This window comes from Durio zibethinus, chromosome 17 (genome assembly GCF_047325235.1).
Source record: "Durio zibethinus cultivar Kanyao isolate XHJ-2024 chromosome 17, ASM4732523v1, whole genome shotgun sequence".
In the NCBI taxonomy this organism is placed as follows: domain Eukaryota; kingdom Viridiplantae; phylum Streptophyta; class Magnoliopsida; order Malvales; family Malvaceae; genus Durio; species Durio zibethinus.
The window spans coordinates 21,760,811-21,779,816 of record NC_143178.1 but is presented as its reverse complement, the minus strand read 5'-3'; the positions used below and the strand labels follow the sequence as shown (position 1 = coordinate 21,779,816).

Below are 19,006 nucleotides of genomic sequence, written 5' to 3'. Positions count from 1 at the left end.
AGGAAGAGCTATTATTTTAGTTTGAGATTTCTACACAAGTTTAAGAGAATATCTTATTGGAAGAGGAAGAACAGTTAGATTAGTAATAGAGCTAAAGCATCTGGTATTGGTTGTAAAAGTAGAAGTTTTGAATCTATTGAAAATGTTGGACAAAAAGATGCTAAAAATGTTGGACAAAGAGATGTTGAAAATGTTGGTAGAGGAAAAGGTGATGCTAAGGCCAAAGTTACTCTAATTAGAGGAAGAGGTAAAAGTAGTATCTCAATTTGTGTTGGTGGTTATGCACCTATTAGTTAAGTTGCTAATTCTCAAGTATCTAATAATCACAATGTTATCAGCCAAACAACTAGTAATCGAGCAGTTGATAGCTAAGCAACTAGTAGTTAAGGTGTTTTGGTACAATTTGAAAAAGGCTTATATATGTTATTTAGGTTGATACATTAAACTTATAAATACTATTTGACTTGTTGGTCTTACAAACTGATGTGTAGCCATTTTATTTTGATGTACAAGCTTTTTATTTTGTTATTTAGCCAAAGATTGTTTGTGCTTTATGTGATGGTTTTATAAACTAGTGGGCTTTTTTTGTTTAATAGGAATGAAGAAATAGCTGATGACTTATTTTCAATAAAATGACCTTATTTTGTTCAATAGGAATGCTAAGTTTTAAGGGTGTATTTTGGATTATACTTCTATAAATGGATGTGGTAGTTCTTACAATTATGTTTCTAAAAACTTTTAAAAACTTACCAATATGGTTGAAAGTAGTATAATGCCAATTAATAAAAAAAAGAAAAAGAAAGGAAAATAAAATTTTTTAAAAGAAAATAAAAGATATATATATATATATACCTCTTGTTTGGATAATTAAAATTAATAAATGAAAGGAAAAGAAAAGAATTCTAACAACCATTGTTTGATAAAGAGTGAAAAAGAAAGGAAATGATTCGTTATAATATTTTTTTTTCAATTATAACCTTTCATTACCTATGATTTTAGAATACCCTTGAACCATAAAATATTTGCTATCTTGTATGGCCTCATAATTGCTACTATATCAGTGGTTTTTAATCAAATGACATAGAAAGATGCTTTACAAATATGCATTGATAGATTTTTTGGTCATTGTCAAAATTTCAGCACATTATCACTTTGATGATGTATTCATATAAAAGCTATTAAATATAAAAAATGCAATAACATAAAAACATTATATCTCATAAACTCAAAAAATATATCTATTCATATTCAATCATTCATCAAAATTAAATCACCAAAAAAGTATAAAAATTTTTATATCAGAAGAGACATGTAAAACCTCCTTGAAAAAAGAGATGACTTTGAAAAAAATTATAGAAAGAATGTGATGTAGTTAAGTTTTTTTATTAGGTTTTTAGTATTAATAAAATATTGAATATAACAATCTTTTTATAAAAATAAAACTTTTTAAACTTTGCTTTCCTTAGCTTTTCCCCAAATTTGAGATATTAAAAAAGTAAGGATTACAAGGAAAACCAAAAGTTATTGAGTTTCCACCTCTTTTTTTCCTTTAAATTAAAAGTGTTACCAATTATTAGCAATTTTATTCAACAACTTTCATAGAGCACACATATTTCAAGCATATGAAAGATTCATTCAATACATGCATAAAATGATAGTAATAATCTTTCATAAGCTGTCCTATCCAAACAAGAACCAAAAGCTCATATGTATATAATAAATCATAAGTATTATGAGCAATGAGGTTCAATTATCATCATGTCATAACAAAGATTATATAAGCATGATTCTCTAAACATGATGAGCACATATGCTATAGCAAAGAAATAATGAAAGCATGATTATTCAATTATAATCCAAATTATTTCAATGCATAGAAATGTAATTAATCTAAGCATATGCAAGTAATCAAACGTATATTTATTTCAAACAAAATCACACAAGCATATGCAAGAACATTTCAAAACATGTATAACAATATACAAAAAAAAATGTAAACTTTTAGACACAATATGGTATATGCTATCTCAATGGACTCAATCAATGAACATGTTCAAAGAAATCAATCTATTTAACTCATATCCATGTCCAAATATTCAAACGAATATTCATGCAATTAAAACTATTAATCAAAGCAATCAAGAACTATTCATGAATATTAATGAATGTGAATTAATCAATCCAAGCTTTAAAAAATGTTAGAACAATATCTACCAAGTAGCTTGGTGATTAATTTGTGCAATGTGTTCACAAAATAAAAAACAATATCTCATTTTTGCACCTATAAAAGTAAGCATTTATCAAATCATGCATTAAACATTATAAATCATAGGCACATAGCATAGATTCAATACAATTACCTCCATCCTTATCAAGCTATGTTATTGTACTCATTATAGTTGAGTGAGGCTTTGAATCCTCCAATCCACATCATTTGAGCTAGTCTTTTATGTATTTGGGCTTGATTGATAAGGATGACATGCTTTGCTTGCTATACTTGAAATTCTAAAAAGTAGGTTCATCCATGCTCATTTCAAGTTCTCCTAGCATAGACTTAAAAGAATTTCTTAACAAAAGATTTTCATTAGAAGCATCAAGAAAATCAATTGATCAAAATTATACCAATTGTTAGAAAATAATTTCATATTCTAAGTCATTATAGGTAAAATAAAATTTATTCACTAAGCATAAGTTACCAATTGCAAGGGAGATATATACTTAAGCTAGAGGTTATATATCAATTTAAACATCGAATAGCACAAGAATGGCACTAAAGCAAAAGTTGTTATGTAATATGTAAAAATCAAACTTTTTAGATCAATCATGAACACAAAATAGAGATATTCAATATTCATATATATTTAATAAATCACTAAGGAACATGTCAAAATAATTTTTAGGCCATATGAAAACTAAAAACTCAAGGAAGACATTTATCATAAAAAAGATATTGAAGAAAATTTTAGCACAAAAGCACAAATATGTCTACACAAATTATAGGCCATAATCAACAATAACTTAAGCTAAAAATAAGCATTATAAGAAATTCATTTACTTAAGTCATGTTGCAACCATGTCAAGTCAAGAAAAATCACATTTATCATATATGCACACACTTGATAAGAGCAATAGAGGAACCAATAACACATATCATTTAAAATAATAGTTCATCAATTTAAAAACATAAATCAAGAGATAAGACATTTAAGCACAAAAGCAAGCATATCACAAAGGTATTAAACAATTTAATCACTTTCAAATCACATGTATTAAGGTCAAGTTGAATCAATCATCATATGAGTACATATCTTGACCAAAAACCTAGATGAACAATGAATCAATATATATCTTTTAAGCACATAAAGTTCATTAATTTATCAACACAAGAGAATAAATCTTGAATTAATAAGGATAAAGAATTGAATCATATTTCAAGATTATTTCATAAGAAGTCAAGAGATGAACAATCAAATATCAATATATTTATTTAAGCACAAAATGATCATCAAATATATATATATATATATATATTTAAATCACAAATCAAGAGTTAAAACAATTTAAAATATAATACTCAAGTTTAAATAATATTTCACAAGATCCAAGCACTATAAACAAATTGAGCAATTTTTAAACATCATGGTCATTCATGTTAAAATCATTCAAACAAATATATTTATGCAAAATAAATGCATGTTCAATTCAAGCTCACATATATCAAATAAAATTGGTATATTCAAGATATATCAACAAAGTATATACCAATATCCATTAAGCATTCTATGTCTAACAAGAATAGGCAACCAAATCAATCAATCATTCAAATTTCATCAAGAATAGGTAACCAAATTTAAATTCTCTTCAAATAAAAGTTTAGAGGTTGCCCACCTCCTTTGTGTGTCTAGAGTATTCAATATTCAATCTCACATTGTAGCTCATTGCTCTAGCACACCTATAAGAGACAATCTCATTTGATTTTTGGTACCTAAATTGCTTTAGGCCATTGAGAGTTAGTTACCAAGTCTCTTGTTACTTTTGAAACCCATTCTTGCCTAATTCTAAATATGATTTTTCTTTTAATAAGACAAGTATGTGTAGTATGACAATAAAAATTACAAAAATTACATTTAATCATATTACTACTTAAACTTTTGTTTAAAAGCTCTTATTTTTTATTCATCAAAACTTCAAATTTCTTTCTCAATTCTAAACTCTCTTTTTCTAAAATTTCATACCTATTTGGAGAGGTTTCAAAATCTATTTTCAATTTTTCATTTTTTTTTTCAAAATAATTTTTGCATTCATTAAAAACTCGTTCTCTACATTCAACTTTGAAATCATTTTCTTATATTTCTTCTTCATTGATTCACATTCAACATATAACTCATTATAAGCATCTTGCATTTCATAAAAAACATATGAATTTGAATCAATAGAATTAGAGATTATCTCCAAATCTTCAAGAGCCATGAGGCATGATGCATTTTGGTTGAATTATTATCTTTCATGTATTTCCTCCAACTTCTTTCATATTTCATTTAAGGTTGGACACTTTGATACCAAATTGAATTTGTGGGAGTCAAGAGCTCCATATAGTAAGCACTTGGCCTTGACATCATCTATCACTTGCCTCATGTAGTTTGCATCATTTGAAGGAGTTTCAAGTCTTTTTTCAATCACATTCTAAGCTCTAAAATCTTGGATCATAATGAACACCTTCATCCTCCTTCTCCATTCATAAAATTCAAATTTATCAACATAGGAGCTTTGAAGACTTTTTCACCATCATGGAACCAAAATTGAGCCATATAATCTTTTCTCAATGTGGTTAAACCTACAAAAAGAGACCAAAGCTCTGATACCAATTGTTAATTTTATAGGTTAGATGGTGATCCAAGAGGGGGGTGAATTGGATCACCATCTAACCTATAAAACTAACAAAAAGTTTATCCAAACAAAAAAAGTATATCCTTTTCTTTGATTTCATTATTTTCTTTTCTTTTTCTTTCATTTTCTTCCCTTCCCTTCAATCCAAACATAGTGTAAAAGTTTATCCAAACAAAGGAATGGTTTTTCTATTTTCATTACTTTCCTTTATTTTCTTTCCTTTCATTCCATTCTTTTTAATCCAAACATAGGGTTAGTAAGAAATAACATTACGTAGCTCGTTTCACAAAAGGCAAACATTCATTCGATAGTTAAATAATAAGTTCACATAGACATTTCATCAAATATTGGATATTTCTATACACTACACCCTAATAACCATTACAATCTTCAACACAACTAAACCATACCCTATTTCCTATACACAACAAATCCAGAATAAACTACTAACATCAATTTATCAACTTTAAAAAGCTAGTTCTTAAGCTTCTTTTACCTAAAGGATTACATAAAATCAAAATCAACTACACCATAATACTACCATAAACTAAAGCACCTAACTATTTTTTGCTTCGAATTTTAACTAGTTAATGCTGCAATTATAACTCTCTTGCATAAGATTCAGCTAGTTCATTTCAAATTTTTTGTTTTTTATTTCAAGTTTCAACAGGTTTTTCATTGAATTTCAGTTTTAACTTCATCTTTTTTGTTTTGATTGGTTGTTGCAAACACAACTCTTTTACCAAACAAATTGTCCATGTTTCAACTAATTCTTAATTCTTTGCATTTGATCTTGAAATCTCATTTATTTCTTTTAATTTTAGAATCTCTTTCCTACAACATTCATATGGCATCTCATCAACCCACTGAAAAAATTCACATTTTCATACTCCTTATAAATGCAAAAATCCAAAAATTAAACATTTTTTCTACATAAAAGCTATATCAATAATTAAAGAAATCTTATCTTAAATTTTTACAACCATAAAACTTTCACCTCGATTGTCACTTGTTCTATAAGTTCTTATTGGTGATTGTACACTATAATAACATAATTTTCTACTATTTGATCTTTTACTTTCTGTAGATTGTAAAGAATCAAAGTAGATGGGTTCATTTAATTTTTCAAAGTAACATGATGAGAAGAGAAAAAAACGGAGAAAATGAAGATACAAAGACATTAATCGTGGAAGGAAAAAGAAATAGAGACTTATTGTGGCTATTTTTTTAATGGTGTTCAATAGATGATAACGAAATAATAGTACAAGGTATTTATGTATTACGTTTTAAACCTTAGTGAGAATTTTCAATCCGCCTTTCACCATAATGTATATTTATGAAGTTTACCATTTATAAATAATATTTTTATTAATAAAAACATATATACCAAAATAAAATGAAATAAAAATAATTAAAAATATAATTGAATATATATAGTCAAGACAAGACGAAACATCATAAATCCGTTTACGCCTCGATCTTAATTTTTGAAAAAAAAAAAAAAACTAGATTCAATCACAAATAAAATGCTCACCTATAGGATTTGGGCCAATTGAAACTTAACAAATACAAATTGTTTTGTTATTTATACCTTTATTTATTTTTTTAAAATAATTTATTTATTAATTTCTTTTTTTGTAAATGATCAAATTTAAAAAAAATGAAATAGAGTGTCATCACTTGTACACATCCATGGGATTTTTTTAATACAATAATCTAATTAAAAAAATAAAGGAAAAAAAAAAGGGAAGAAAGTTAACATCAACAATGATAAGCTTTTTCTAATATCATTTTTTTAAAAAAATTATCAAATTAAAAGAAGAAAAAAATTGAAAAAGAAGAAATAATATTTTTAATCAATAATATTAAATGGATTTCATATTAAAAATTTTTAAATATTAAAAGAAAATATAAATATTTAAAAAGGAAAAATGGAAGAAATGTAAATCGAAAAATGACAAAAAAAAAGTAACTTAACAATCGATATAACCCTATTATCAAGTTGGCAAAATAAAAAAAATTTTAAATTTCTTAAAAATATTTATTTAGTATATAAAAATTAAAAAGAATTTAAAAAGACAAAAACAAAAATGTGACACTTACTCTTAAAAAAAGTTTTTAAACTAAAAAGAAAAAAAAAAAGAAAGTGGATGACAAAAAATGAATTTGCAATCTAAAAAAATATTTATTAAATATATCAAAGAGAAAAAAAATTATAAATACGTGACATCACTTTGATATCAAATGGGTTTACACAAACTAGAATCAAAATCTAAAAAAAAAAAAAAATTGTGAAAATTTTTTTAAAAGGTAAACCTAAAAGGTAAAAAAATTTTGGTATAAAGTGGATCTTACCTAAAAGATAAAAATCTTTAAAATATTCATTAAATATTAGAAAAAAAAAAGTAAAAAAAAAAAAGCAAAAACGAAAGGAAAATGAGCAAGTGTTACTTAACACAACTTAGAGAGATCATATATTAAAAGATTAAAAAATTAAAAAGTTACAAAAAATAAAAAATTTTAAAAGAATAATAAAAAAAAAAGTCTCATGGACACTTGATTTAAATTGCATATAAGAACAAAATTAATCTAACGCATGAATTTAATAAAAGGGAAATTTGCAAAAAAAAAAAAAGAAAAAAATTTCGCAAATTGAATTTCATTAAGAAAATTAAAATTTTTAAAAATTTATTCATAAAATTTTTTTAAAAAAAATTGAAAAAAAGTGAAAAGAAAAGGAAAAAAGGAAAATATTTAAAAGTAAAAAAAAAGGCAAAAAAAAAAAAGGAAAGAAACTATGCCACGTGGTTAATGTGAGGAAGAGAGAGGGGTGCCGTACATTGGTAAGTTTAAATGTATATATATATGTATGTATGTACATATGTATGTATGTATGTATATGTTATTGCTTTTGAAAGGAAATGAGATTGAAAAATCTTCTTGGACAGTGCAAGAATATCCTCTCTCGGAAACTAATACAAATTCAGAAGAAAAAGTCCAGATATGGGTTACGTTTGGAATAAAATGCGTATATAGCTACCTTCACAAGAAATTAATGCTTGATGTTGCACCATAACAGCATGCATCAATTACCTATATATGAACCAAAAACAAAACATGACCCTATAAATATTGCTTATATAGCATAAAGAATCCTATTCCTATACAGTTCATGAATGGCTAACCTCGGAGATCGAAGACCATCTGGTGAAAAGTTTGTGCCTGCTTCAGATTGGACGCAGGATGCCAAGGCCCATTATCTCTTTGTTGATCTTCCTGGTACAAAATCAACATCTCTTTTTCTTTAAATTAATGTTGAGAACAAAATGTTTATGTTCATGTCTTGTGGCATGTGTTTTGAATTATTAGGTTTTAAAAAGGAGCAGCTGAAACTTGAGCTTGCTTCCACTGGTCATATAACCATCAGTGGAGAAAAGATAGTGGATGAGAGCAAACGCATATATTTCGAGCAAACCTTCGCACTGCCAGAAAATTCAGATATGGAAAACATCAGTGGAAAATTCGATGGTGATTTTCTCCATGTAACAGTCCCAAGGAAATCAGTGGTAGAAGAAGAAAACAAGCAACAGGAGAGAGGGAATGGAAATCATTCCAATAGCATTGGAGAAAAGATAAGTGCACAAGAGGAACCTAACAAACATGGTGAAAATCAAAGTGAACATGAAGAAGGACATGGTGATCTGCATGAACGGTGTTGCGATGACGAGGCCAAAGGAGAGATGATTAGCAATGAAACTTGCCGTGTTGCAGGTTTTCCCAAAGAGATGATAAGGAAGTGGGAACAAGAAGATGGTCCATTAGAGATGGCAATGAAGTTTCTGAAGAAAAATAAAGGGGTTATTCTTTCAGTTGTTATAGCGTTTTCGATTGGGGTTTTGGTGTATCGAACGTTTGAATCAGGTGGAGAATAAGGAAGCAATTTGTGTTCATGAACTAATGATACTCTGATGTATATGTTATATGCATACACATTTGCTTCAACAGATGTAAAGAATAAAAGAAAGCTGAATTTCGAATGAAGAACTCCATTTTCTTTGTCCTTTAAAGTTTTCCATTCGAAATTAAAAAAAAAAATTTTATGTGATCATGATCAATGAAATCAGCATGCAAATGTACCCTGCCATAAATCAATTCAAATTGACAAAAACTTCCATACTCTAAAATAAATCATACTATTCCACCAATGATCAAAATAACTTCATCTTTCCTTTTTCCTTTTTCTTTTAACAAAAGAAACTATAGCCTGGAAATAAAAAAAAAATAGTTGTAGATATTGAGATTTAAATCTCAGATCTGCTGGATGCCACTTCTTAAGGATGGCCTCATGAAGCAACCGAGCTAAAAAGGCTAATAAGAGATTAACCCAGAGCAAATATTAATGTACTCCACTGAAAAATCTTCAGGGACAGTAAAAGAATAACTCTTTCGTATTCCCTCTAGGAAACTAATACAACATAAGACAGCAAGGTCTAAACATGGGCCAAGCAAGGAATAAGGATACATACTTCACAAGAAATGTTGTATGAAAGCATTAACATGTTGGGGAGTCAAAATTAGCTATATTATTTTCAGTCCAAGGCCATTAAATTATACCTGGCATCAGCAAAGCTTCATCAACATACTTCTCTTAAAAGTTCCATCTTTTGGTAGATCAATGGGTGATATTCATGGAACAAGAACAGCTGAAGAGTTCATACCCCATTCGAATTGGTCAGAAGACTTGATGGGCCATTATCTCTCTGTTCATCTTCCTGGTACCAAATCAACATCTTTATCTCATTCTATTCTTTTGTGCACAATCATTTGAATAAACATCAACTGATCAAGACTCGAGAGTATGGATAATGAGAAGCCTTTTTCTTTTCATTTTTGCTTTAACCCCCTCTAGGCATAGTTTGTTTGCCTCTTTCAACTGCTTTCTCTCCAAGAAAAGCCTGGCATTGTTTGAAATTGGTGACTGGTGACGGGCAAGAATAGTTGTCAAAAGGAATCACCGACTCTGTTTATCCAGATTTCAGGCAAAAGTTCTCCATTTCCTTGATGAATCATCATCCTTGAGTAGCTATAGACAATTACTATTCAATTTCACATGCAAACTAAAAAGAAAAAAAAAAGCCCTTATTCATGCTTTAATCAACAGTTATTCACCAATACAAGCAAATATTTTTCTTCCTTGAACATTAAGTCTCTTTGAAAACTTGAGAAATTCGAAGGGATTATGACTTCATTTTAAGAATGCTAATAAAAAGTGTTGACATTCCTGTCTCATGGAATCTTAATTCAGGTTTCAAAAATGAGGAGGTGATGGTTGCACTAGCTTGCCCTGGCTACGTAACAATCAGCGGAGAAAGGAAAGTGAATGATGACAGATGCATATATTTCGGGCAGGCCTTACAACTACCAGAGAATTTAGATATGAACAAGATAGGTCAAAATTTTGAGGATGAAATTCTTTGTCTAACTTTCCCAAAGAGAGTAGAGGAAAATAATGAAAATGATAACCCTGCTACAGAAGAGAATGCACAAGAAGAACTAATCAATGATGAAAATCAAATAAAACATGATGGACATGGCGAAGCAGAGAATGAAGAACAGAGCAAGAAAACTGATGGTGATCATGTTGTTAGTGTTCACAAAGAGATTAGAACGAAGGGAAGTAAATTGGAGAGAGGTATCAATTTGCTTAAGAACAATATGATTCTTGCAGTTGTTTTAGCATTTGCATTGGGAGTGTTTGTGTCTCGAAGGTTTGAATCAAATGGACAATAAACCAGCAATTTGATTTGCATGCTTCTTATAAGTTATGATCCTCTAGTGTGTTATGTAACCTCCACTCGTGTAAAGAATAAAAGGAACTAGCAATAACTTCAAATACATGAACTCTGTTTGATTTTTTAGCATTCTTCCTTGACATGCATCTAATAATTATATTATTCTACCATGAAAAGAGAACATAGATTAATCTAAATTGACATAAACACTTGAGTTCATAGATCCAAAATTACACATCTATAGGACTGATCCAACATCAATTGCATCAATCACAAGTCAGAGCAGTAATTTGCAAACTAGATATATATGTGATTTTTCAACCTAATAAGCTGAGAAAAAAACTGCAAACATGCAATTATCCACTATCTATGAAGTTTTTAGACTTCAAACGACATGATTAGCAGGGTCACACGTACCCATCAGGATATATTAAAAACAATAAAATTAATAAAAAATGGGACATGTGGTAATCTTGTAACACCGCTTGTGGAGTTAAATGTATTGAAAACAAACTCATTACTAAAATAAACATAAGAGCATTCAGTTATGCTCCTAAAAGTAGATTTCATTCTCTAAGAATATAAAGTGAAAGGCATTGAATTCTTATCAGGAAAAAGAGGAACAACTGAAAGAGAAAAGAGGTAGATGCGCAAGGAAATGCAAGTTTAACAGGACAAGGATCAAATCTAAAAACAGCTTGAATACACAAGTGGAAATAGCGAACTTGTTTCCCCCCATTTAGGCTGATAAAACCAAAAAACATATCACATCTTATAATGATATGTAAAAGTTAATTCAAGACAGTAATTGGGTTTTATCTCTTGTCAAACTGAAAATGGAAAATTAAAAAAGGATAGGAATCCATTCTCATTGATGTAACACTGATATTTCAACAAAATGGCATTAGAAACTGATCTAAGTTTATGGTTAAATGAACATGTTATGTAGAATGGAATCATGAACATATATTAAAACACAATACAATCTAAGTTTGTTTATTTTCTCTTTGTTATACAACTCCTCACAACAAATAGAGCAATACCTCAGTGGAAACTAGGTCCTTACAACAAGTTTGAGAGGGTTTAGAGCCAACATAAATTAAAGAACAGATAGCATTGAACTGATACAGTATAGAGGAACATAGACATGGAACCAATTCGTTGGCTATTCCTGTTCTCACCAATATTCTTCTATGCGTTGCAAGCACTTTTTGTTGATCTAATCCACTAACCACTCACAAAAACATCCAAAACTCAAACAGCATCTGTTCAAAAATTACTTTATCATATAGGATCAGATTCCATAAGCAGCCCACCAATTCAAAAAGGGCAGAATACCATCTAAAAGGAAATTGGGAGGGAGAAGCTTCTTTGACATGCGTGCCCTATGGTCCCAAATAAGAATGCTTAGCATTGGTTGGTGTGGTTTTCTACTTATGCTTAAGTGGGAATTAGATTTTCTATTAGTCAATAACAGATTGTTCAACCTTATGAGTCACATCCTTCATGTCACTTTTGTACCATCATGTCTAAAAGAATAATAAAATAGCCTTTAATCAAAAGGTAAAAAAACATACGTGGATTCATTATATATGTTGATCAAATCACCACTCGCTCCCGTTTTTGCTTCTTTATTTATGCAAAAGATTTTAAAAGATTTATGTAGGAAAATTTACGTGAGATAGTTAATAATGAATATAGTTCAAAATCTTAACTCATGCTTAAAACGGATCATACTACCAATAATGAACTAGGTGAGTTTATCTTCTTGAGAATAATATCTAATAGGAAGGTGAAGGGAAACATAATTTGAGGACGAAAACAAATACTAGAGAGGGTATATAGCAGCTTCTGGAACACAAGCGCATCCTGAGATGGAGATGGTAAGAAAAAAAAGGTTAAGTATTTGGACTTTGAGGTGTGTTGACAAGGGAAAAAGAGAAAGAATAAGAGGAAATAAAGTTGATGCTTTGTGGGGATGAACTTTATTCAAAATGTAGGTTCTTTTGACAAAAAGGAGAGGGCCACGGTTTGGAGGTAGAATTATGTGCCCTGCAGAGGCAACTAACACCAATGGTGCTTTTATCATTGTGTAAGTGGTTTCATTTCCTCAATCCTGATTATGTTTGTTTCCCAAACTCTTCTCTCAACTAGTTCATACCACTATCATCATAAAATGTTAGTAGTAGAAATGAAGCTATGGCATAGGGATACGTATATAAATCTTTAAAAACAAAATGAAGCAGAGAAAATATAGAATTAAAAAAACAAAGGAACAACAGAGCATTATAGCGAGAAGGTCAAATTGGGAAAAATGAAACAATGGAGAGAAAATCAAGCGTAGTGTGTGAATAAAGCTGGGTTTGGTTTGAAACAAAGTCCAGAAACGAAAGCAGCCTGCTACCCAATACCAAAGTAAACAATTATAATACTAGTTATTACCAAAATAAAATAAAGATGTGGTGGAAAACGAACGAACCCGTAAACGAGGGAAGCCGAATGCGCCTACTAACCCAAAACCTTCGCCAGAGAGAATGGAATCTCACTTCCCATTGTCTCACCAACATGCACTGCTCACCAACATTCTCTCTCTGTCTCTCAAATCTAAAATAATCCAAACAAAAAAGTAAGAATCAAAATTATGCTAAGCAGCCGCATATTAAAAACAAAAAAGCGAACCCGGCCTCCGCTATCAACGCTTTCTCTTTCTTCTCCGCCCCTCAAAAAAATCCAAAACAAAATTCCATCTTTCCTTCTTCTGTACTTACCAAGAGTTCACTCAACCCCCCCCCCCCTCTTTTTTATTTACTTTGCGAAAATTAAAATGAGAGCATGACGACGTCTTCTCAGCAGCATCCACCGCAACCGCCCAAGACGGTGAGGAAAGTGATCGTCGAAGTGGTTGACGCGCGTGATCTTCTTCCCAAGGATGGTCAAGGAAGCTCCAGTCCTTTCGTCATTGCTGATTTCGACGGTCAAAAAAAGAGAACTTCCACGAAATACAGGGACCTTAACCCGGTGTGGAACGAGCCGTTGGAGTTCACGGTGTCCGACCCGGATAATATGGATGTGGAAGAGCTGGAAATTGAGGTTTTTAATGATAAGAAATCTGGGAATGGAAGTGGCCGTAAAAATCATTTTTTGGGGAGGGTCAAGTTGTACGGGAGCCAGTTTGCCAAGCGAGGAGAGGAAGGGTTAGTTTATTTTCCGTTGGAGAAAAAGAGTGTTTTTAGTTGGATTAGAGGTGAGATTGGGCTTAGGATTTGTTACTATGATGAGATTGTTGAAGATCAGCCTCCGCCAGAAGAAACACCGCCACCGCAGCAGCAACAGCCTCCTCAAATGGAGGAGCCGAAACCTACCTCCGTGCTTGTTCTTGGAGAGGAAGGTTCTGTTCCTTATTATCCTCATGGACTTAATGGCTATGGTCACGGTCCTGTTCCTTGTTATCCTTCGCAGTCCGTTGTGGTTGTCGAGGAATCTCCACCACACCTTGTTCATGTTCACGAGGAGCCACCGCCACCAGCGGAGCCAACGGCTGTGCCACCAAATGTGGCGTCGGGAATTCCGGTTCCTGAGGTACATTTTCCTGTGCCAGAAGTGAGGAGGATGCAGAGTAGCAGAGGCGAGAGAGTTAGGATTTTGAAAAGACCAAATGGAGACTATTCACCTAGAGAAATTGGAGGTAACAAAACTCAAGGTGACAACGCCGGCCCTTCCGCCTCCGCCGGCCCTGAGAGGATTCATCCATACGATCTAGTTGAGCCGATGCAATATTTGTTCGTTAAAATTGTTAAAGCGCGTAGATTAGCTCCAAATGAATGCCCTTATGTTAAGATCCGTGTTTCCAGCCAATGCCTCAAATCAAAGCCGACGATTTACCGTCCAGGTGAGCCAAACGACTCGCCCGAGTGGAGCGAGGTGTTCGCTTTATGTTACAATAAACAAGAATCAGCGAACGCGACGCTTGAGATCTCCGTTTGGGACACTCCGACTGAACATTTTCTCGGTGGCGTCTGTTTCGATCTCTCCGATGTTCCCGTACGAGATCCACCGGATAGTCCTTTAGCTCCACAATGGTACCGGCTCGAAAGCGGTGCGGTCGATCAGAATTCCAGGGGCGTTTCCGGTGATATCCAGCTTGCTGTTTGGATCGGCACTCAAAACGACGACGCTTTTCCAGAAGCAAGGACTTCAGACGCCCCATATGTGGCGCACACTCGATCGAAAGTTTATCAATCTCCCAAGCTCTGGTACTTGAGATTAACTGTGATTGAAGCTCAGGATCTTCACATCGCGCCGAATCTGCCTCCTTTAACAGTGCCTGAAATTCGAGTCAAAGCACAGCTAACGTTTCAATCTGTACGGTCTAGGAGAGGGAACATGAACAACCATAGTATGTCCGTGCACTGGAACGAGGACTTGATCTTCGTCGCCGGTGAACCTCTAGAAGATTCGTTAATTCTGTTAGTAGAAGACCGTACGAACAAGGACGCGATTCTCATCCTCGGCCACGTCATGATTCCTTTGATCTCAATAGAGCCACGAATAGATGAGAGCCACGTGGCATCCAAATGGCTTGGTTTGGAGGGAGGAGCAGGCGGTGGAGGTGGGTCTTATTTCGGGAAAATTCACCTGCGGATGTGCTTAGAGGGTGGTTATCACGTGTTGGATGAAGCGGCGCACGTATGCAGCGACTTTAGACCCACGGCTAAGCAGCTTTGGAAGCCGGCTATTGGGATTTTGGAGCTCGGAATTCTTGGGGCTCGCGGCTTGCTGCCGATGAAAAACAAAGGTGGGGGCAAAGGGTCCACCGATGCTTACTGCGTTGCGAAATATGGGAAAAAGTGGGTCCGCACTAGGACCATAACGGACAGCTTTGATCCACGCTGGAACGAGCAGTACACGTGGCAAGTTTACGACCCCTGCACTGTCCTAACTGTCGGGGTTTTTGACAACTGGCGTATGTTTGCTGACGCTTTAGAAGACAAACCCGACTCCCGTATTGGCAAAATACGGATACGTATATCTACCCTGGAGAGTAACAAAGTGTATACCAATTCGTATCCATTATTGGTTTTGACAAGAATGGGGCTAAAGAAAATGGGTGAGATTGAGTTAGCGGTTCGATTTGCTTGCCCGTCTCTGTTGCCGGACACATGTTCGGCTTACGGGCAGCCATTGCTACCAAGAATGCACTATCTCCGCCCACTAGGGGTGGCTCAACAGGAGGCATTGCGTGGAGCTGCTACAAAGATGGTGGCGCAATGGCTCGCAAGGTCGGAGCCACCACTGGGGCAGGAGGTGGTGAGGTACATGTTGGATGCGGATTCTCATACATGGAGCATGAGAAAGAGTAAGGCGAATTGGTTTCGGATTGTGGCTGTTCTTGCATGGGCAGTGGGGTTGGCAAAATGGTTGGATGATATTAGGAGGTGGAGGAACCCTCTTACTACGGTGCTGGTCCATATTCTATATTTGGTGCTTGTCTGGTACCCGGATTTGATTGTGCCAACAGGGTTTTTGTATGTGGTGTTGATTGGAGTTTGGTATTATAGGTTTAGGCCCAAAATACCTGCGGGCATGGATATCAGGCTGTCCCAAGCTGAAACAGTTGACCCTGATGAGCTCGATGAGGAATTTGATACAGTACCAAGTTCAAAGCCACCTGAGATAATCAGAGCCAGATACGATAGGTTGAGAATATTGGCCGGAAGGGTTCAAACTGTTTTGGGTGACTTTGCAACCCAAGGTGAGAGGCTTCAGGCCTTGGTGAGTTGGAGGGACCCAAGGGCCACAAAATTGTTCATTGGGGTCTGCTTAGCCATCACTTTGATACTCTATGTGGTGCCACCAAAAATGGTGGCTGTCGCATTAGGATTTTATTATCTAAGGCACCCCATGTTTAGAGACCCCATGCCGCCGGCTAGCTTGAACTTTTTCCGGCGGCTTCCAAGCTTGTCGGACCGGTTAATGTAGAGTTGAAGAAGAGTTGATACATATATTAGTAGTAAATTTTTAGATACCAGATCATGGGGATGTGGTGGGGAAGAGGGTGAAAAACAAACAACTGTTTGTGTTGAAAAAGTTGTCCCTAAGCCTAAATAACATTGTAACGAGTGAAAAGGGATTAAAAGGGCTAGTGGCAAGTTGTCATTACATCTTTTTTCGGTATTGCAATTGATTGACTGACTATTGAAAACTTGGAATAAGAGAAAGGAGTTGGGGGACACAGTACAGACAATTGGGTGAGGAGGAGAAAATGGAGTGTTGAGGTGAAAAAGGGATTTGAAACAAGATTTTGATTATTGTAACGATATCGATACATTCAAATTGTTTTCTGACGTATAAAAGCCCACATTTACTTACTTTTATTCTATCCTGCCTACTATTATGTTTTATTTTTCCCATTGTGGAAATGCTGTTTTTTTTTTTTTTTTTTATAATAGCAAATCAACACTTTCATGCCTTGTTCTCAAATGATCATATTATTTTCATCATCACTTGAACTCTGGTGTATGTTCTAATCAAAACGCCATCTACTGAAATATTTAATGACTCTTCAAAGACATATTCATAATCTCCAATTTCTATCTTTCATGGATTATGCAAGCGTTTTTTACTTTACTTTTTCTAATGATGTCGTTTAGTGGGACAACTGAATTCCAGTCTCCACTGTTTACAGTCTGAGGTTTCTCTCGCAATGGGGTAAATACAAAATTTAGTGGGATTGCATAATCCAGGGCATCCATTTGAAAACATAATTTACAACGCCCTATGGTGTCAGAGAGAAAAATGATGGTTATAGTAGAAGTCAAGGTGTATGGTTGGCACTTGGCAGCTTTCACAGCATACTTTTCCAAAATTTTGATTTGGGACCAACATGTAGGCCTACCATTTGCAGGTACATCCAAAATAGGACACTATTGGCATCTCAGTGTCAATGCTATTTTGAAACCCCAAAATTTCCTAAATCCTGATCAATGGTTGGTTCTTCATCAATCTCAATGGATTGAATAATCTACATGAATGGGCCTATCCTTTTTCAAAATGTCCATTAATCCAAAACCTCAAAATAGTAAGAAAATAAAGAAGAGAATGAATGTTTACCATACCAGGACTTGGTGCATTCATATGTGGATACATTAGTTTGATGGATTAGCATTGCAATGCTAAAATAAGGACAAGATCACAGATTATAAGAGGTGGATTATTGAACTAAAATTATAAGCCCACCCTGCCTTTGTATGAAGGATACAAGGGTGGAAATCAGCACCCCCAGAAGTGCAACAACTGAATTTAATTGAGATTTCCGGGTCTGTCAATCCATTTTCTCCTACTTGATTCATTTATGTTCTAAAATTGCATTAAAAGTAGCCTCAAGTCGGTTTGGAATTTAGAAAATGAATAAGAGAATTGCTGAAAATATATCTGTTTTCTATCTAATCTATCAACATTTCAACTATAGAGCAATTACCGGTATTTCTATAAACCTATAAACACACCCATTTTGGAACCCGCTTAGCTCACTAGATTGATGCATTCACTTTTAAAAGATGATATTCAGTATATCTGAAATACCTGCAATCCTTTTCCCAGATTCTTTTGTACCAAAAAAAAAACACACCCCTCTTCACATTTTGGAATTTATGACTTGTTTACCTTGGTGCATGAATTATTTTAATCAAAATTTGTTTCTTGTTTCACAGAGGAAGCTCAGTAATCTTATATTTACACTTTGGAAAGTATGGGTGAGACAGCCGATTCCAAGAAACATGACGATCATAAGGAAAAATAGGGGAAGCATGAGAAAGAAGAGAAGCGCGAGGGAGAAGATCATAAGGAGGAAAAGGGAGAGAAAAAGGAGAAGAAGAAGAAGAAGAAAGACAAGGAATGTAAAGATAAGGAGGATAAAGAAGATGGTGGAAAGGAGAAGAAGAAAAAGAACCCTGAGAAACTAAGAGCTAAGCTTCAAAAGATAGAATCCAAGATACAGGCATTAATCCAAAAGAAACAAGAAGTTTTAAAACTACTCGAAGAAGTCGATAAAGTTGCTGCTGACAACTAGGTGTTTGAGCCTGGCAAAACTCCATAATTCTCTTCAGGTGGCACTTGCTGCATTAAGTCCAAGGGCCTCAAATTTAGTGACTAGATGCATATGATAAATGTGACAATAACACTGTATATGCTGCAGGAACTAGGCTGTAAGTAAAGAAATCAGCTCATAATCATAGCGTTCCCTGATAATTACAAGCTAATAGAAATTGAGTAGTTTTCAGATAGAATAAGTCAGTAGATCATACCAAAACAGGTCAACTTTGACTGAT

The 19,006-nt window shown here is 33.5% G+C and overlaps 2 protein-coding genes and 1 pseudogene across 2 annotated transcripts; all 3 read left to right on the top strand.

The window, feature by feature from the left end:
* The first annotated feature begins 7,906 nt into the window (after positions 1-7,906).
* LOC111289292 (uncharacterized) lies at positions 7,907-8,954 on the top strand. Its single transcript, XM_022880220.2, has 2 exons — positions 7,907-8,166; positions 8,257-8,954. Exons 1-2 carry the CDS (start codon positions 8,064-8,066, stop codon positions 8,817-8,819), a joined length of 666 nt encoding a protein of 221 aa, XP_022735955.2. The 5' UTR covers positions 7,907-8,063; the 3' UTR covers positions 8,820-8,954.
* Positions 8,955-10,577: 1,623 nt separating this feature from the next.
* QKY (C2 calcium/lipid-binding plant phosphoribosyltransferase family protein) lies at positions 10,578-17,053 on the top strand. The gene has a single exon (XM_022872017.2). It carries the CDS (start codon positions 13,512-13,514, stop codon positions 16,656-16,658), a length of 3,147 nt encoding a protein of 1,048 aa, XP_022727752.1. The 5' UTR covers positions 10,578-13,511; the 3' UTR covers positions 16,659-17,053.
* Positions 17,054-18,336: 1,283 nt separating this feature from the next.
* LOC111274927 (uncharacterized) lies at positions 18,337-18,846 on the top strand (annotated as a pseudogene).
* The last annotated feature ends 160 nt before the right edge of the window (positions 18,847-19,006 follow it).

What these genes read in the sequence shown, in the direction of transcription:
- LOC111289292 (XM_022880220.2), top strand. Translation starts at nt 8,064, where the DNA reads ATGGCTAACCTCGGAGATCGAAGACCATCTGGTGAAAAGTTTGTGCCT. An exon ending in TCTCTTTGTTGATCTTCCTG is followed by an intron (nt 8,167 to 8,256) that starts GTACAAAATCAA and finishes TTGAATTATTAG; the next exon opens with GTTTTAAAAAGGAGCAGCTG.
- QKY (XM_022872017.2), top strand. Translation starts at nt 13,512, where the DNA reads ATGACGACGTCTTCTCAGCAGCATCCACCGCAACCGCCCAAGACGGTG.